The sequence below is a fragment of the Sus scrofa genome, chromosome 16 (assembly GCF_054392235.1).
Source record: "Sus scrofa isolate SSC_HxYL_T2T_F1_AM1 chromosome 16, Sscrofa_HxYL_maternal_Yorkshire_Landrace_v2.0, whole genome shotgun sequence".
Taxonomy (NCBI): Eukaryota; Metazoa; Chordata; class Mammalia; order Artiodactyla; family Suidae; genus Sus; species Sus scrofa.
Window position 1 is genome coordinate 83,718,925 of NC_139398.1, and position 20,694 is coordinate 83,739,618.

General features: G+C 44.2%; 2 protein-coding genes across 8 annotated transcripts in view; one reads left to right on the forward strand and one right to left on the reverse strand.

Moving 5' to 3' along the window:
* The window catches only part of SLC36A1 (solute carrier family 36 member 1), a 49,021-nt gene extending 34,064 nt beyond the window's left edge, over positions 1-14,957 (reverse strand). For 2 of the 4 annotated variants that reach the window (XM_085001913.1, XM_003134140.6), the window contains exons 1-2: positions 14,819-14,957; positions 2,806-2,953 (exon numbers count right to left, since the gene is read on the reverse strand). In XM_085001913.1, coding sequence (XP_084858039.1) covers positions 2,806-2,948 — 143 coding nt within the window. In that variant the 5' untranslated portion in view covers positions 2,949-2,953; positions 14,819-14,957. Of the gene's footprint in view, positions 1-2,805; positions 3,170-14,818 lie in introns of those variants that run through there. The other 2 variants (XM_021077073.2, XM_085001912.1) reach the window with 2 other exon arrangements.
* The window catches only part of SLC36A2 (solute carrier family 36 member 2), a 100,369-nt gene continuing 93,738 nt past the window's right edge, over positions 14,064-20,694 (forward strand). For 3 of the 4 annotated variants that reach the window (XM_085001916.1, XM_085001915.1, XM_085001918.1), the window contains exons 1-3: positions 15,109-15,336; positions 17,063-17,211; positions 18,160-18,353. The gene's annotated coding sequence lies outside the window, so the exon portion shown is untranslated. Of the gene's footprint in view, positions 14,387-15,108; positions 15,337-17,062; positions 17,212-18,159; positions 18,354-20,694 lie in introns of those variants that run through there. The other variant, XM_085001914.1, reaches the window with a different exon arrangement.

Sequence of the window (20,694 nt, forward strand, 5' to 3'; positions counted from 1 at the left end):
TTTGTTCATGTACTTTTCCCGTATACTTTGTTCCTCAGTAAACTAGATAACACAGTGGACCAAGTCCTAGGAGACAGGAATCCAGCTCAAAACTTGTCCCTAACACTTTCACCTACTAAGCTAAGAGGTCCCCCAAATCAGCTTATACTTAACCACACCTGGCATGCTTCTACACGTAACGCCTGTGTGGATGCAGGCCCGTGGCAAGTGCTCAACCACGCCTGCGAGTACCAAGGGAACCCTTTGCCCTGTACACTTGTGATGGGATTGTGATACCTGCCACAATGGGCTTTCGTGGTCACCTACCTTGCCTCACAATATCAGGGCTGGATGGGCCCTCAGAAAATGTCCCAAGGCAAGCCCAAGCGAAGTATCCTTCTTTGAACAAGGGGTAATAATTTGGGGTCAACTACTAGTTATAACCCAATGTGGAAAAAGAGATATTCAGAGTAGCTAACAGTCACACATTATCTTCAATACAAAGAAAACCTCTAAGCTACCGTCCTGAAGTTGCTAAGTGGCTGCTAAGTTTTGAACTTCAAGGAGGTCCCTCTGAAAGTGAAAATCTAGATCCCATATGGCAAGCACTACACACACAAGTGGATGCCTGAGAACAAAGAGGAAAAAAAAAAACTGGAAAGGAAACTAGAGAAAGAGAGAGACAATGACTTCTGAAAAGAGGCTATTCCAAGCCACTGGCTTCTTGTGACTCTCGTTCTGCCTGGGGAAAGCCGGCTGGGCAGATAAGGTCAGAGGAAAGAGAGGAAAGATAGTCCTCAGTGCTGCCAGTTGGGCTCTAAGCAATCTTTTCCATCAGCCAACACTGCCAGTCAAGGCGGGGACCCAGCTCAGCAAGCAGGCCCCAGCCGCAAGAAGCTATGGAGAATGAATCTTTGTGAGCGGAAGAGCGGCGAGGGGTGGAGAGGGGCTTTAATGCGGGCAGACCACGTCCACTAGTTCCATGTGAGTTCACAGAGGACACACGCCCAGCACCAGGAGAGACAGCAGCCAGTAGGGGCTTCGCCAGCAATGAGCTCCACGAGAAGCTGCCCTGGTCTCCTGGAGCAGCCACGGGGGACGATGTGAGTCCAGGACATAATGAAGGAGTTCACGTCGTGGTGCAGCAGAAACGAATCCGCCTAGGAATCACGAGGGTACAGGTTCGATTCCTGGCCTCGCTCAGTGGACTAAGGATCCAGCGTTGCCGTGAGCTGAGGTGTACGTCGCAGACGCGGCTCAGATTTGGCACGGCTGTGGCTGTGGCGTAGGGCGGCAGCTGTAGCTCTGATTCAAACCCTAGCCTGGGAATCTCCGCATGCCAATGGGTGTGGCCCTAAAAAGCAAAAAGCGGGGGGGGACGGGGACATAATGAATCCCTCAGAAAGTCACACTCAACCAACAAGAGAACACAGAGAGGGTGACAGCAAAAAAGTTTGACGAATAAACAGAAAGGCTGCAAAAGGGATACTGGGATCCAGAAGAAATCTCAGGAGTCTGCTGAGTTTCAGAACTGGGCCAGACACTCAGTGGAGAAAACCCTCCTCTGAAACCTTCTCATTGGAATGGTGAGCACCGGACAAGTTGGCATAACTTCACCGGGTGGCGTGGGGGGCTGGCCTCAATTTTCTCTTACAGCTGGAAAAACTGAGACCCACAGAGGGCCAGATTTGGCCCAGAGGAGGCTTGGAATTCAGTTTCCAGGGATAAGACCTAAAGTCCTCCTGAGGGCATGCAGAGCAGGCCACCTCAGGCCTTCGCTATCAACCCCTTGAATCTCTTAAGTTCAGGAGGAATTATTCCTCCTTCTGCCTACATCTTCCGCCACATGCCCCTCCCCCACCTGCAGGCTGCTGGGGAACAGGGGCAGAAGTCTAGAGGAGACTTTGCAAAGGAAGCTTCCAGTTGGACTTGGAGGTACTGGAGGTTCTAACACAGACGATCCATGGTTCTAAATTTTTTTTTTTTCATTTTATAGCAGCACCCACAGCACATGATGTTCCCAGGCCAGGGGTTGAATCGAAGCCACAGCTGCGACCTACAGCAACCCAGCACCCCGAGCTGCAGCACCCTGAGCTGCCGCAGTCCGATTCTTAACCCACTGCGCCCTGGCAGGAACTCCCCATGGTTCCAAACAAAGGAATGTCCTCTCTGGAAGTTTCTCTTTTGTTCAGAACTTGACTCAGGCTTCTGGAACCAACATGGTTCAAATGAACAACAAATAAGAAAGCAACTAGAGGGACAGAGCAAGACAAATATCATATGAGATCACTAATACGTGGAATCTAATAAAAATGATACAAAAGAACTTATTCACAAAACGGAAACTCAGAAATTTCAAAATCAAACTTACGGTTACCAAAGAGGAAACATGGGGGGGGGGTAAATTGGGAGGTTAGAATTGGCAGATACACACTACTATATACAAAATAGACTGAGTAACAAAGACTTACTGTATAACACAAGGAAACCTCCTTAACACTGTGATGATCTACACAGGAGAAGAATCGGACAAAGAATACACGCACACACACACACACGTATAACCGATTCACTTGGTTGTACACCTGAAACACAGCACTGCAGGTCACCTATAATAACATTTTTAAATACACTGTTAAAAGAAAAGGAAGACTCGAGAGGAAGTCAAGAAGCTCAAATCTCAGCAGCATCACTAGCATCCTCCTTTCACCTGCAGAGAATGGATCAAAGAGGGGAGCAAATATCCCTCTCAGGGAGACCATACCACGAAGATGGAACTTAGGAACACGAATCTCAGCCAGGAGCGCAGACGGAACGGCTACTCACGTTGTGCTGCTGCTTTCCCCGAACCGCTGGTAGGAGCCCGGGGAAGAGAAGTTGTTCAGGGTATCGGATGGGCTCTCTTCGGGGCTCACGTCAGTGGAGCTGTAGTCACGGTAGTCCTCGTTCCGAAGTCGCTGCGTGGACATGGTAGCTGGGGGAACAGGGGCAGCGCTAAGATCTCCAGTGGCTGGGGCCTTTAGCTCCAAGCCCTGGGTGGGCTCCCGGGCAGAAGCAGCCATTGCCACCGTCGTTCAGTGACAGCTGCACTATGGAGTAAGTACAATCAAAGTGCCTGATGCCAAGAGAAATGAAAAAGGTACAAAGTACACAAGGGCGGGCTGAGCTCCCGCGGCTTCTGCCTCCCAACCTATCCAGTCGGTGCTACACTCCCAAGTTTCTAAATTTGCCAGTACATCTGGACAGAGCAAAGGTAAGCCAATGCTTGGGAGGGGCGGGGGAAGATGCAGACGGCACCTCTACGTAGTCTTCACCATTCCCCAGGCGGAGACTAATGATCTCTTTCTTTAAGCTAAGGTCTTGGATCTTGAGCAACAGTGGCAGGGATTCTACATCCATCTTCCCCAAGAGAAGCTCTCAGAGGACAGGAACCTGAATATTCCCCACTGCACCTTATTTTTCCTCTGCAATGGCTGGAGCAAGAACCTTCTGCATTCCAGAAATTCCCACCAGACCATCCAATTCTGCTCAAACTCCCCCACCAGTCGCAGAGCCACAAGGGACTTTCTCTTTCTGTCTGCCATGACCTCTGGCTTGTCCTACACTCTTTAGAGGTAAGAAGCGATATTCATCCCCTCATCCTAGGTCTCTTACCTTGCCATCAGCCTGAACACCGAGAGAAAGCCGCTGAAAGCAGCTCAGGGGAAGAGCAGAAACCCGAGAGGTGCTCCCTCCCCATTGGCCCTTGTCTTAACATCTCCCTGCTACAACCCTTCTTCCTTCTTTATTTTTTGCAGATTTGCCAATTTTCAAAAGACGGTGAAAAGAAACCCTTCCTGTTGCAGGTTGGGGGAGGATTGTGAGGGTGACTGATGCCCCTGGGTGGACTTTTTCAGTAATTATACTGCAGAAAAGAGAAAAACAAGGACTGCACCAAGTTGTACAGTAAGACTACATTCTGAGAGTCATGCAGGCTCCCGGAATGCTAGAGACTGTTGCTAAAAGAACCTTCGATCGTCACTCCAAACTGCTCATTTTACAGATAAAGAATCGACCACCTAAAAGATGACATGACCTGCTCTGCTACTGCCAGGTAGCGGCCAAGCAGGAAACACAGATCCCAGTGCCCTGCCTGAATCTGGAAACATCTACTGAATACCACAACAGGTGCAGTGACGGAATATCGTAATCAAAGAGTCAGCTTCCTCCAAGAATCTGCAATCAAGAAAAGAAAAAAAGGTTCCACGGACATTAAAAACTACAATTAAAAATCCTCCAGGAGTTCCCCTGGTGGCTCAGCGTGTTAAGGACCTGGCGTCACTGCTGCGGCTCGGGTTGCTGCTACCCGATCGATGCAAGCTCGATCCCGGGAGCTTCCTCATGCCACAGGTGTGGCCAAAACATAAAAAGGAAACTTTAGAAAAAATTTTTAAAAAAACAAAGGAAAATCCTCCTGACACTTCGCGGACTGGCACAACCACCCGCCTCTATAAGGCTCTCCCCCAGCATGTGGCCTGAGGCCCATCCTGAGTCTGATGTGCTATCTGAGATACCTGGTGAGGAGACAGGACCCCCCACAGCCATCACAACACACCGTCCGGCCCAATACCCAAAACCTGCTGCCAGAGAACAGACGGGGCAGTGTCAAGTCCCAAGGGACTCTTTAGAACCGGCCCCCCACCCCCCATACCTGAGTGATCCAGGAGTGATGTCATTTTCTCCCACCAGGTGAAAGGAGGAAGGACCTCACTTAATCTCATAAGGAAAGAGCCTGACAGAAAGCCAGCAAAGGACTTGGAAGTCCCAGAGAGGACCCTGCCCGCTTCACCACCAGAGCCGACTTTGCTGAACATCTAAGGGAGCATCATTTACTCCCATGAGGGAGAAATTCAAAGAATTTATCTTGCTCTTGGGCAGTTAAACTCATAAGAGGGTCAGGAAAAAAAAAAAAAAAACAAACAAAATCAACGCTGTAAAGTATACTAGCATGAGCAGTTGAAAGCTGCGATACAGGCAGAAGTGATTAAGTTAGTTTCTAAGCATGTCAGAAGGCCTGGGTTCTAAAAGTGCCTCTGTCATGAGTTTGCTTAGTAACTTGGAACAGTTTTCTTTATTTTTCTAGGGTCTTAGTTCCAAATGTTCAAAAAGGCGGGGGGGGGTGTACTGAACCAACTATCAGCAGCTCTCCAGCTCTAATAGTCCAGGCATCAATTAAAGGAATTCTTTATGCAAACAACAGCTAATTTCTAGTTACTTCCAACATACCACAAATGTCTGAACAACAGAGCCTTCCAGGCAAGCCGTGCATATTACTAAGTAAGAGAGACAGAATACAGGCACTGACAAGTTCCCCAATCCCTCCCTACCAACCAGGAAAGCCACTCTGTTGCTTATTTGGCACAGACTCTCAATTTTATTTTGAACACTGTAAAGAGGCCTCTTTATGTTGTGTATAAAAACTGAGGCAACCCAGGGCAGATTATTGTTAAGAAACCTGCTCAAAAAGAGGCTGAAATCTGCAGATCAAAAGTCCAATAAACAACCGCAGGACGGGGAAACTGTGGCTTGGCAGCTGCATGCATGTCGGAAAGGGAAAAAAAAATGCTACTTATGGGCTTAAGTTGATGATAAGCTCAACAGAAATCAATGATATCATAATAGACGCCAAATAAGCTACTGCAATTCTGGGTTGCTCTACAAGAGAGGACTCCAGAGCGCTGAGCGTCTGTTCTTTTTGGCCACACCTTGTAGTCTGTTCCAGGCAGGACACTCTAAGGAGGATAAGGATAAACTGTGGTCTAGCCAGAGGTCAGCACCAAGATCGTGAGGGGCATGGAAACCAGCTAAATGAAGAAGGGGTGGAAGTCCTGGGAAGGCCCAACCTGGAGACGTGGCAATTTGGGAATGAGAAAAACTGTCTTTAAAAGCTGTCCTATGCATCACACTCTTTCTTTGGCGCCTCAAAGACCACTGAGAAACAGGATCAGCAGGTGCAAACTAAAGGGAGGCAGGTCTTTGGCTAGACATAGGAAGAAGCTTCTATCAAAAGGAGTTGTCAAAAAACAAAACAAACAAAAAAACAAAAAAGGAGTTGGCCAAATGGATTGCTCCAGGAGATGGTGTGTTCCTTATCCCTGAAAAGATCCAAGCAAGCCCTTCTCAGAGCTGCTGAGCAGAAATTCCAACACTGTAGATGGTGGCTGCAGTCACTCCGGGGAGTACCTCCCAGGACTTCTTTCTGACAACCAAGGCCTCTTCCTCTTCTCTCTAGCACTAGGCTCCATGGCCACCTTCTCCCAGGCTTTCTTTAATGAAACCTCGTTTTCACCATCTAAAGCTGTAATTGCTGATTCCTGCCCTGTGGGAGATTTTAACAGAATCTGTCGACTGTCAAAACGAGGGCTGTAATATGTGAGCGTTCAAGACAAGCAGGAACACTGTCCTCAGGTTCTGCAGGACAATGAACAGAGTCTATGCACCTCATGCAGCTCATCAACACAGAGTAAAAATCTACGTAAGACTACACAGGACTCAAAAGAGTACACGTATAAGAGAAGTCTGTGCAACCACTATGGAAAACAGTACCGTGGCTCTCAGAAAACTAAAAGTGGAACTGCCGTATACTCCTTTCCTATCATTTCATTACTAGTATACAGAAACACAACCGATTTCTGAATGTTAACCTTGTTTCTTGCTACTTTACCTAATTCATAGATCAATTCAAGCAGTTTTTCTGTGTAGAGTCCTTAGGGTTTTCTATATATAGTATCATGTCATCTGCATAGAGTGACAATTTTACCTCTTTTCTTGCAATTTGGATACCTCTTTCTTTTGTTTGTCTGATTGCTGTGGCCAGGACTTTCAATACTATGTTGAATAAAAGTGGTGAGAGTGGGCATCCTTGTCTTGTTCCAGATTTCAGTGGACAGAAGACCTGAACAGACATTTCTCCAAAGAAGATATACAGATGCCGAAAAGGCATATGAAAAAATTTCCATCATCACTAATTATTAGAGAAATACAAATCTAAACCACAACGAGCTATCACCTCGCACTGGTCAGAATGGCTACCATTGGTAAGTCTACAAATAACAAATGCTATAGATGGTGTGGAGAAAAGGGAACCCTCCTACACTGTTGGTAGGAATGTAAATTGGTACAACCACTATGGAAAACAGTATGGAGGTACCTCGGAAAACTAAATATAGAATTACCATATGACCCAGCAATCCCACTCCTGAGCATATATCCAGATAAAACTTTCACTGAAAAAGATACAGGGACCCCTATATTCACCACAGCACTATTCACAATAGCCAAGACATGGAAACAGCCTAAATGACCATCAACAGATGAATGGATTGAGAAGATGTGGTACATATGCACGATGGAGTGCTATTTAGCCATAAAAAAGAATGAAAGAACGCCATTTGCAACAACATCAATGGAACGAGAGACTCTCATGCTAAGCAAAGTAAGTCAGAAAGAGAAAGACAAATACCATATGATATCATTTATATCTGGAATCTAACATATGGCACAAATGAACCTATCTACAGAAAAGAAACAAACTCATGGACATGGAGAACAGACTTGTGACTGCCAAGGGGGAGCGGGGAGAGAGTGGGATGGACTGGGAGTCTGGGGCTAGTAGTTGCAAACTATTGCATTTAGAGTGGATAGGCAATGAGATCCTGCTGTATGGCACAGGAAACTACACCTAATCGCTTGTGATGGAACATGACAGAGGATAATATGAGAAAAGGAATGTATATGTATGTATGACTGGGTCACTTTGCTGTATAGCAGAAATTGACAGAACACTGTAAATCAACTATAATTTAAAAAATGTTTAAAAAGAACTACCATATGATCCAGAAATCTCACTCCTGGGTATTTATCTGGACAAAACTATAATTCAAAAAGATACATGCACCCTTATGTTCACTGCAGCACTATTCAGAATAGTCAAGACATGAAAACAACCTAAACGTCCATAAACAGATGATGGATTAAGAAGATGTCATATACAATGAAATGCTACTCAACCACAAAAAAGAATGAAATAATGCCATCTGTAGCAATATGGATGCAACCAAAGATTCTCATACTAAGTGAAGTAAGTCAGAAAGAGGAAGGCAAACACCATATGGTATCATTTGTATGTGGAATCTAAAATATGGCACAAATGAACCTATCTACAAAACAGAAAGAGACTCACATAGAGAACAGATTGTGGTTGCCAAGGGGGAGGGGGAGGGAGTGGGATGGACTGAGAGTTTGGTGTTAGCAGATGCAAATTATTACATTTGGAATGGATAAGCAATGAGGTCCTACTGTACAGCACAGGGAACTATATCCGATTGCTTGGGATAGACCATGATGGAAGATAATATAAGAAAAGGAATGTGTGTGTGTGTGTGTGTGTGTGTGTGTGTATACACACATTCCTTTTCTTATATTATACACACACACACACATACATGTATGACTGGGTCACTTTGCTATACAGCAGAAACTGCCACAACATTGTAAATTAACTACACTTTAAAAGTCTGCATGTTCAGTGGGAAAAATATGGATATACATATTTTTTTCAAGTGTACCTTCAACCAAAATTGCATTGAAATATCAACTATTTGAATAACCTTGATAAATTTTATTCTTTTTCCTTACATAAACTATTTTTAGTTAACTGATATCCTCATTATTTTAAGGCTTTTTCCCACTTATTTCATATCTACTCTACCTTGATTCTAACCAGTGCACATACTAATGATATTTAGTTGCAATATAATGCTCCATTATTATATTAACAAAATAATTTGTTTCACTAGCTCCCAATTACTGGATTCAGGGGCTTCTGCTTTCTCTTTTTCTAATGACTATCTTATATCACAGCTAAAAAATTCTTGAAAATAGTGTTTAATTTTCAAGTCATTTCCTAGGAATAGAGCTAGATGAACAGATTTTTTTTTATGATTCTTACTGTATGAATGATGGGAGGAACCTACAGCATCACTAGCAATATACGGACATGTATTTCTTTTCATAACCCCACCAATGGATTTTATCATTTTAATTTTTGCTCTGTCTGATGAGTGGGTGCCTCCTATATTTGTTTTACTTTGTATTTCTTTAATTTCCAACAAAGACCCCTGAGCATAAAAACTCTTAAGAGCATCTTTCCCCCACCTATCAGACTTACACTTTTGCAAATACTAAACTCACTTCTGAACTCATTTTTGAAAATACTAAAATGTTCTCAAGATAGCTGTTTAAGAGTTTATTGATTAGATTCTATTCCAAATTCAGTACAATAAAAAGATAACTCCAATACAGGAAGGAGAATCCATTCATATGAGTTGGTAGGTCTCTTTGATGGTACAAGGGAAGGTTGGGGAGGAGAATGGAGAGATTGGAAGGAAAGGCAGCACTAAACTGTTGGCCAGGAGTTCCCACCACTGTGGTGCAGTAGGTGAGGAACCAAAATGCTTCTGCTTCACTGCAGAGGTGCAGGTTCAATCCACCAACCAGTGCAGTGGGTTAAAGGATCTGCGCTGCCACAGCTGAGGCTCAGATTCAATCCCTGGCCCGGGAACCTTCATATGGTGGGGGTATGGCTGTGAAAATAAATAAATTAGTTAATAAAGTGTTGGTTTCATTATCAAAAACTAAACAACACTTCTAAGGCTGACTTGTAAACCCACAAAAAATTATCCACTAAAAACTATTAGAACTAATAAGTTCAGCAAAGCTGAAGGATATAAGATCAATACACAAAAATCAGTAATTTCTACACACTTTCAATAAACAATCTGAAAATGAAATTGAGAAAACAAGTTCCATTTACAACAGCATCAAAAAGAATCAAATATTTAGGAAGAAACTTGGCCAAGTAGACCTAAGACTTGTACATGAAAACTATAAAACATTGTTGAAATAAAGTACACCTACATAAATGAAAAGCATACCAATATTGATAGATTAGAAGATTTATACTGTTAAGATGGCAATATTTCCTAAATTGATCTACAGATTCAACTGAATCCCTAGCAAAATCCTAGCCACCTTTCTGCAGAAATTGACATGCTGATTTTAAAATTCACGTGGGGAGTTCCCATTCGTGGCTCAGTGGTTAACGAATCTAACTAGGAACCATGAGGTTGTGGGTTCAATCCCTGGCCTTGCTCAGCGGGTTAAGGGTCCTCACCATGTGCTACAGGTGAGACCGGAAAAAGAAAAAAAAAGGCAATAAATAAAGAAACAATAACTCTTAGAAATCATAAGCATAAATTTTTGCAACCATGGATTAAGCAGTTTCTTATATACAACAGCCAAAACACAAGCAAAAAAGAAAAAAATAAGTAAACTAGACATAATCAAAATTTTACATGTTTATATACCTCAAAGGATACCTTCAAGAAAATGAAAGACAACCCACAGAACTGGGTAAAATTTCTGCAAATTGCACTTATGATAAGGGACTTCTGTTCAGACATACAAAGAACTATTACAACTCAATAATAAAACGACAACCCAATTAAAAAATGAGCAAAGGCTCTGAATAGCTTTTTGTCCAAAGATTTGAAAAGAGCCAATAACCATAGGAAAAAATACTCAACATTCTTAGCCATCAGGTAAATGAGAAACAAACCCCACAATGAGATACCACTTCGCATCCACCAGGATGGCTAGACTCAATGACAGACAATAACAAGGACTGGCAAGGATGTAGAGAAATTGTAGGGAAATTCCTCTTACGCTGCTGGTAGGAATGTATAATGGTGTAATCTCTTTGGAAAACAGGCTGGCAGTTCCTCAAAAGGCTAACATGTTTACCATATGACCCAGCAATTCCACTCCTAGGTACCTACCAAAATAAAAATGGATGTCCACAGAAAAACATATACACAAATGTTCATAGCAGCATTATTCCTAACAGCCAAAAAGACGGAAAGAAAAATCTAATGGACAAATGAAATGTGGTAGACCCATGCAATGGAAGACTCTGCAGCCTAAAAATAAATGAAATACTGATAGATGCTACGACACAGACGAACCTTGAAAACAATATTCTAAATGAAATGTCAGCCAGAGAGGACCATATACTGCATGATTTCATTTATATGAAAGTCCAGAATTGGGAAACCTGTAAACAAGAAGCAGATTAGTAGCTGCCTAAGGTTTGGGGGAGGGAGCTGGGAGGGATTAGGGGGTGACAGCAGAGGGTTCAGAGTTTCTTCTAGGGGGATGAAAATGTTCTAAAATTGCAGCGATGGTTGTACAACTTTTCGAATTCAATATAAAAGCTTTTTGAACTGTACACTTTAAATAGTTGAAAAGTATGCTCTATGAATTCTATCCCAAAAAAGTGCTTTAAAAACACACACACACACACATGCAGATTTCTGGGCCCAACCTGATTCAAACTGGGCATTCTAGTCGTAACCAGCTTCTTAGAAGGTCTTGATTACAGGCAGATTTCTCTAAAGCACTAAGAAGAAATATACAGATGTGATCTTATTATCAGCCCTCACGTCCTACCAAAGTTCATGGATTGGTGACAGATGCAGACTAAGGGTTCTACCTGTTATTCTGAAACAATTACATTCTCTGGAACCCAGAGAAGCAGCGAATTCTCTTGATATATGTTGTTCTTCATTATTGGGATTCCAAAAACATGAACAACAATGCAGACTGTGTTCCTATATGCGGCTGATAAGGAAGGAACAAAAATGGGGCAGGATTAGGTCTGCAGGAAGAATTCTTGCATCAGAAAAAGTACATGAGTACCCTGGTTGTGTGAGCCTAACCTCTCTTTGTCTCAGTTTCCTCATCTGAAAAATGTCATTAATAACACTTATGTCACAATATTGCTATAAAGACAGAGGGAAAAGATGTTACATATGTTGCTTGGTCCATAATGCAGGCTCATTAGTGGTAGCAACTGTGATTACTACGGGAGAGGAGTTCAGGGACAGGAAGTCAGAAGTTCAAGTCAGGGAGTCACTACACAAACAAAGCTTTCAGGACTTCCTCCATTCCATCGCTGGAGAGCTGAGCCAGGTCCCCATTTCAGAAACAGTGATCTATGTGCCATGAGCATCCCAGTAACCCATGGAGACAGAAATCTGAACTTCATGGAAAAGGCAAACACAGAGGAGGCTTTCCTACTAGGGGGGGCCATTGAGAACCAGCCCTGGGTGGCCAGGATTACAAGAGAAAAGTTTGGGAGAAAAAAAGAAAAGAGCACTAAATAATAGCATCCTATAGCTTCTCTTTTGGCAAAGGCAGAATGATCTAACCACTGGGCCCCATACCCATTAAATAGAGGCTAGCTTTGTGTGCTCAGACCCAGTAAGGCCTGGCCAAAGGAAGGAGCTACAGGATTCTTCCAAGGCTTGGGTTTAGACTCAAGGTAGGTTTTCTCTACGGGAAAAAGACAAAAGCTAGCCTGAGAGTTAGTGGTTAGTCCCACACTTCCAGGACCAGAGAGCAAAGCAGAAGCCAAAGCCATTCACTCAGCCCCGTTTGGGGATCTCATTTCGGGTCAGGGTAGAAATAAGCACTATATTATCAATAGAGATGACTCTCCAGCCTCTGACCCTGGAAGAGGTAACAAGAACATAAAGGACTGAGACACTCACTGGCAAAGGGAGGAGGGATAAAAAGAAACAGTAGGAGTTTTCAACATGAGAATGGTTATCTGAGTAAAGGAGGAAGATAAAGCAGTCACAAGAGCAGACATCTGTTCCATCTACACAACTTCATGCCCTACGAAACAAGAGCTTTGGTCCTAGAATTTCTCAGGCCTTCTGAGTTAGAAGAAACTCTAAAATTTTATCTAGTCCAACCCTCTACCCGACACGGTGATCCAATCTACTACATTCTCCAAAGTAGCTGGCCAGGGACAAGGACCTCCAGTGACAGAGACCACCACGTTGTGATGTGAGAGCGCTAATTCTTTTAAAGCCCTTATTCAGGCTCATTCAAAACCACCTCCCTCCTGGTACTTCTATCCACAGGTCCAAGGTGTGGTCTTTGGAACACTACCCAAAAAAATGGAATCTACTTCCTCAGAGCGCCTTTAAAATAGACAAAGACAGCACTGAGCACTTCAAGCTGCCACAGGGATAAGGTCAAATGAACAGATATATGCTTTAAAGGGAAAACAAGAACTCAATAGCAGACAATTATAAATGGCTTTGTGACTGTTCACAAAACAAAGGAAGACAGATTTAACATCATAAGTATAACTTCTGCCAAAAACGGGCTGCATCCCAAACAGTCCCAAACTCAGAGCAAATGACCAAGTCTTTTGTCTCCTTTTGGCTTCAAGGACATCTTTTAAAACAAACAAACAAAAACACACACACACACACACACACACTGTAAATGTACGAGTTATTTACTATAGCCTAGGCTCTCAATAAAATTCAAAGAGGGCCTTGATCATATTTAAAATAATAAAAGTTAAAATCATTTTCAGCTATCAGCATTAAGCTTAGACATAACACAGAGATAGGAAGAAAGAGGAGGTAGATTTCATGGCAACCTACAAACAAGAAGGGAAAACTGCCTCCTGGCCAACTGTATTAAGCCTTATTACAGACAGATACTAATATACACAGAGGGAAAGAAAAAACCTTTCTGATTAGGAAACAAACAGCCTGAGATGCAAAGAACGGCAAAGCAGAAGGAGCCCTTCGAGATTCCACCCCATCACTGTGCAGACTGGGAAACCTACACCCAGGCAAGGATGGGAGTCACTCAAGGTTGCAAAGCCAACGGTCAGAACTAGAAGAAAATTTCCTGATTCTTCAATCTCGGTTCTTTCCATTACCTCACACTATCTACTTTCAGCAAGCCTCAAATAACTGCAAAACATCCATCCGAATAACCAGCATTCTTCGAATCTGACAAGCTACATTACAAATAAAGCAAAGGTCTTGACAGTCTTTAATGCCAGAGCTCTTCACAACCAGAGCTGGGAGCCACCTACCCCTCCCAGGAGCATACTCCGCCTCTTATTTCACGTTTTGGGATGGTTTACACAAAATTGCGTGACGGTTAGAAACAGAACCTACTGAATGATGAGTCTGCAGAAAAATCCTGAATACTGAAAACAGGGAACCACACCCAGAGCCGGATCCCAGCGAGAGAGAACGAAGAGCTACAAAAGGGGAGTGGAATGAAAGAGAAGGGGACAGCAAAAGGGTACGGTGACTTCTCACCTATTAAGTTTTTCGCAGGAGGCAGGGTAGTGAAAAGCAAAGAGCCGCTAGAGCTCAGGGAGACTTGGTTTCTCGTCGCACGTCTGCAACTAACTCACTGCATGACCGTAGGCAACCGCCACTCCTTGGACCTCAATCTCCGCAAGAGCCCTAGATGGGGGCTGTAAAAGGTAATTTCCCAGAGTCCTTGCGGTTCCTTACTCTACGACTCAAAGACCCGCTACTAGCAAGTTCCAAGCAGGACTCCCACAGCGGGCAGGTCACTTGACCGCGACCTCCTGACCCCTCCAGGAACCTCCGCAGAAGCCCTGTGGTCGTTTGGTAATCTTTCCCATCTGTTTCCACACCTGTCAAACAGGTCAGGGAGGTCATGGGAGAAGAGCGCGAAGGACAAGGGATTCTCCAGCTCCCCTTCTCCCGGAGGGGTATGCACCACACCGCAGCTGCGGTCGGGGAGCCGAGGAGACTCGGACCCGCAGCCCAGGCCAGTCGGCCAGTCAGTGTCTAACCCGAAGCCTCTGCGGCGCGGGGAGGAAGGGGACATGGGTTCAGCAAAGGCGCTGACCCGCCGCCAGCCCCAGCCCGTCCGTGCACGGACTCACCGCTCGGGGTTCCGACTTGAGCTCTGGCTCCTGCTTCAGCCCAGCAGCCCACCTGTCCCTGCCTCAGCGTGGAACCCTTGCCATCTCCACCGCCGGCTGCCCTGGCAGCCGCTTCCGGGCCCCGTCACGTGACCCAGGCGCCCAAACCCGAGAGCCGGGTCACGTGCTCCCGCGCGAGGCTGCTGCTTTCCTCTCGCGGGGCTCGGAAACTCAGTTCCGCACCGCCACCTCGCGGCCGGATGCTGCCCCTACAGGCAGCATGATGTGGCTGGGGACCGAGTCGGGCGTGGGAGATCCGAGCGCCTGCCGCCAGTCCCGAGTCGCAGCACCGTCCCCTGAGCTGTGGTCTTATGAGAAATTGCTCCGTTTTACACCCGCGGCCTTTTCTTTAACACGTCTCAATGGGTACTTGTTGCTTTTATCATCGAAAAATAGTACACTAAAAAAAAATCTCCTCTGGTCAGATTTTTAGACGTTTTACACAAACGGGAGCTTGCGACCGGACACAGAACTGTGAGGTAAGGCAACACTCTTTTTAAACATATTTACAATTGTGTGTGTGTGTCTTTTTAGGGCCTCACTGTGGCATATGGAGGTTCCCGGGCTAGGGGTCCAATTGGAGCTGCAGCTGCCGGCCCGCACCACAGCCGTGTCGGATTCGAGCCGCATCTGCGACCTACACCACAGCTCACAGCAGCGCTGAATCGCTGACCCACGGAGTAAGGCCAGGATCCAGCCTGAGTCCGCGTGCATACGAGTAAGACTTGTTGCCACTGAGCCAGGACGATGGGAACTCCTATTTTAAAAATTTAAGTGACCCTTTTATTTATTTTTATTATTATTATTATTATTTTGTCTTTTTGCCTTTTCTAGGGCTGCTCCCGCGGCATATGGAGGTTCCCAGGCTAGGGGTTGAATCGGAGCTGTAGCCACCGGCCTATGCCAGAGCCACAGCCACGCGGGATCCAAACCGCGTCTGCAACCTACACCACAGCTCACGGCAATGCCAGATCCTTAACCCACTGAGCAAGGGCAGGAATCGAACCCCCAACCTCATGGTTCCTAGTCGGATTCGTTAACCACTGCGCCACGACAGGAACTCCCAAGTAACCTTTTTAAATGAATGGCAACATTTCTGTATGTTTGAGGTGTATGTATTATCTAAGCTTCTCTTTCCTCCTCTTAGCAGATTTTACTTTTGAAAATTAACTACCCAGCCAAAAGAAATATATTGCTACAGCTACAAATGGATAAATCTTAAAATAATTATATCTGGATAAATCTTAATTATGCCAAGTGAAAGGGGGGAGGTCAGAAAAAAGAATCTGTTTATACAATATTCTAGAAATTTTAAAATAATCTACACTGACAGAAAGCACAGCAGTGGTTGTCTGGGAATGGATGAGGAGACCAGGAGAGGAAAGAGTGATTAGAAAGGGGCATAAGGAAACTTTCAAGGTGACCAATATATTATCTTGATTGTGGTGATGGTTGCACGAATATATATGTTGAAAGCTATGAAATTTAAATATGTGCAGTTTACTGTATGTAAATCATACCTCAATAAATCTGTTAAAATATTCACTAAATTGTATAAGTAAAACATTAACATATTTTATTAGAGCTGTTAGGCAATGTATAAGTGTAGAAATAAGTGTATAAACAGTGGACATTCCCCTTCTCCAAATTTATTCTCCTCGCCAAAGATTTATAGTTACCAGCATGTATTATCCTCCAAACCCTATGTATTTATAGAAATATCTTTATATAGACATGTGCAGATACCTGGTGTTAAAATTTAGGATCATAAATACCAGTAGTTATTGTTTTGCTTAACACTTTTTACTATCTGTGCTGTTTATTTTATTTTATTTTAGCCTTTTTTAGGGCCGCATCTGTAGCATATCAAAGGTCCCAGGCTAAGGATCGAATCGGAGCTGCAGCTTCTGGCCTACACCACAGCCACACCAACGCCAGATCTGAATCGCATATGTGACCTATACCACAGGTCAGAGCAGCACTGGATCCTTAACCCACCGAGTAAGGCCAGGGATCAAACTTGCGTCCTCATGGATACTAGTTGGGTTTTTTTCTGCTGAGCCACAACAGGAAGGCCTGTCTGTGCTGTTTGTATGGCTCCATAAACATGTTACTTTATATAGGTATGTATGTTTAAAATCTCTGTATGTTCTTTTTTTCTTTCTTTCTTTCTTTTCTTTTCTTTTTTTTTTTTTTTTTTTGTAGAATCGGAGCTGCAGCTGCTGGCCTACACCACAGCCACAGCAACGCTAGGTCCCAGGCCGCATCTACACCACAACTCACGGCAATGCTGAATCCTTAACCCACTGAGCAGGGCTGGGGAGCAAACCCACATCCTCATGGACACTATTCAGGTTTGTTACCACTGAGCCACCATGGGAATTCCATGTTCTATAAACTATACATATGTTTTTTAAAATCTACGACAGTTGGTTCATTTCACCAGCAAAAGAGAAAAGAATGTAGATTCATGCTCAAAATATGAAGACAAATGAGTTCATTGCATCCGTAGGAAGAACTCCCCAGTGCATTAACTGTTCAGGGCCAGGAGCTGTCCTTGGAATGCTGCTGAGCTCCAGTCAAGGAATGCCCCCTTTAGGTCACCTCCAGACCTCGAATTTCATTGATTCCTTAACTCCTAAAGTTTTATCCCAGGAAAGCAGAGCTTATGAGAATCACGCAGCTCCCCTTTGGAATTACAGATGCAAGTGGGAACTTGCCTCCCCCACCTGCACCTGCGATGCATTAACTAGATAAAGTTCTTCCTTTGACCTGACCACCATACCCTTTTTAGAGAGTCCCTTGAAAAGAAGGCTGCACCATTTGCAGATACTGTTAGGACTCTATCGGTTTTATCATTCTGCAGTCCTAATTAGAAATTAGCATACAATAGCGTCTCCTTAACTTTCCCAGATAGCTTTTCCCCCAATATACAAATCTCTACCTCTGCTCCCACTGTTTACTCAGACAGACCCAGATTTCCAGTGCAGAATGGATGTGTAAATAAGCATTTTGACTCTTTTACTGTTAGAAACGATACAAAAGCAAAAAAGGAAAAAACTCTGAAACTTCTATTTACAGCAACGCCACAAGAGAAATAGAATCCACAGATACCAAAATACCTTCCTGTAAGAGCTAACAAAAGCAGCTGAAATCAGACCGCTTCACTCACTGAAGGGACCCAGGGGTAGGGGGAAGATCTCAGAAAAGCATCAGTAAAAACTCTCCTCTTGCGGGTGAAGAGCTCCCTCAGAGCTGCACAGCGGCATCCCTTTTTTTGTTTGTTTTTTTTGCAACAACAGGCAGGGGCAGCTCAGTAAGACCAGCAAGACAAACTCTCCTGAATCTGGTTTAGATCAGGAAAGCCAAGGATGATGAAAGAATTGCAATGATAAGCCATGTTTGGAGCAATCCGTCTGTGACAACAGAGAAGCAAAGACTGGAAATACCTGTGTTGGTGAGGATGCGGAGCATCCAGGACCCTCATCCATTGCTGGTAGGTGTGTACAAGGGTATAACCCCGTTAGGAAGCTCTTTGGCAGTTTGCTATAAAGTTAAATACATACCTGTCCTCTGATGGAGCAGTTTTACTTGTAGGTATTTAACCAAGAAAAACAGAAGCATATCCACACCGAGGTCCACGGTGTGGATATTTAAATTAAATTAAATTACATTGGGTGGACAGTTTAAGGAGGGACTCACTCTCAGGGATGTGCAGATGCAGGGTTGGCACTTCGACATACACAGGAGTGAGGACCGCCTTAAATTTTGTCACCTAGGCTTCCTGGCTTGCCTCACCCTAGCCCTGGCTGTGATCGACTGCAGACTCTACTCACGTGTTCACAGCAAACAGCTTAATAAAGCTAAAGTAGTGACAACTCAAGTGTTTCTCAGCAGGTAAATGGGTAAACAAACGGTGCTCTGTATGGCAGGAAGGAACTACTGGTACCTGGGAAAATGTGGATGAATGTCATTATGCTGAGTGAAAGAAGCCAGGCGTAAAAGATTACATGCTGGGTAACTCGGTTTATATAGACATATAGAAGGAGCAAAAACTCGTCTAGTGGCAGAAAGATGGTCAGTGGTTGCTTGGAATGCGTGAGGTGGGGATTGACTGCAAAGGGACGTGAGAGAGCTTGTGGGGGGTGATGCCAACACTCTACATCTTGAGTGGGATGGTGGCCGCTGAGGCTAATGGATATGGCAAAAGCCATTACCTGGACAATTAACATATGTGAGCGTTAATTTAAAACTTTTAGAGAGACAACTGAGAAAAGCCTCCAAGATAAAAACTAGGAGAATAATTAAATGCCAAACACATGAAAGCTCCTTGAAAGAGACTATGCAAAACAGAAAAACTCAAACTGTGGTACCTGGACCGGCAGTGTCAGCATCACCTGGGCACTTACTGAAAAATGCAAATTCTAGGGTCCCGCTCCACACTCACTCCGACAGGAACTCTAGGAAATGCTGATGCTCCCTCGTGTTAGAGAAATGCTGCCCTAAAAATTGTCAGCAAGCCAAGGTATTGCAATCGTGAAATAAAAAATGTGTTTTAAAAAGAATATTCTGAAAGTTCCCTTCATGGCTCAGTGGTTAATGACCCCAACTAGGATCCATGAGGATGTGGGCTCAATCCCTGGCCTCGCTCAGTGGGTTAAGGATTGGCATTGCCATGAGCTGTGGTGTAGGTGCAGATGCCGCTCGGATCCGGCATTGCTGTGGCTCTGGCATGGGCCAGCAGCTGCAGCTCCGATTTGACCCCTAGCCTGGGAACTTCCATATGCTGCAGGTGCAGCCCTAAAAAGCAAAAGATAAATAAATTAAAATTAAAAAAGAATATTCTGAGAAAAAAATTGAAGGATGAATTTTGTATTTTAAAATTAAAATTTTAAATTAAATTAAAAGCATAATTTCAAGTATAATAACAGAAATTAAGAGCGAAATAAAAGAAGATAAGGATGAGGAAGTGTGTTTATTTTTTTATCCATAAGTATTTATTGAGTATCTTTGTGCCAGGCTCTGGGAATGAAACAGTGAACAAAATAGACAAAAATCCGTGCTCTTGTGAAGCTATGTTTTAGTGGGAGGAGACAGACAACAAAATAACTAAGAATAATATACATATCATGTCTGTAGGTGTATCTGTTGTAGAGAAAAAAATAAATCAGGAAAGTGGAGGAGGGAGTCTGGGGGCAGAGGGAAAGGCTTGCGCCCTTTTGAAATAGACAAGGAAGGTCTCGTGGAGAAGATGAAATGCAAACAAGGACCCAAAGTAGGTGAAGAAACAGGCCACGTGGACTTCTCTGGGGAGAACCTTCTGGGCAGAGGGCATAGCCTCTGCTAAGGCCCTGGGGCAGGAGTGTGTGTGCCTTGCCTGTGTGAAGAGTGGCAAGGAGGTCAGTGTGGCTGGAGCCGAGGGAGCCAGGGAAAGAAAAGTAGATTAAGACAGGGTGACAACAAATGGGGAAGAGTGTATGGTGCTCTGTGAGCCACTTTCAGGGCTTTGGCTTTTATCTTGAGAAAAATGAGAAGATCCTGGAGGAGCTTGCACAGAGGAGTGCTATGATCTGATGGGGATTTAAAAGGATGCTTTGGGAATTCCCTGTGTGGCACAGTGGGTTAATGATCCATCTTGTCTCTGTGGCATTGATGGTTTGATCCCTGGCCCAGCCTAGTGGGTTAGGGATGTGGCATTGCCACAGCTGTGGCTCAGATTCCATCCCTGGCCTGAGAGCAGGTGCAACCAAAAAAGGAAAAAAAATTAACTTTTTTAAAAAATAAAAGATCAGAGTTCCTGTTGTGGCACAGTGGAAATGAATCCTACTAGTATACAT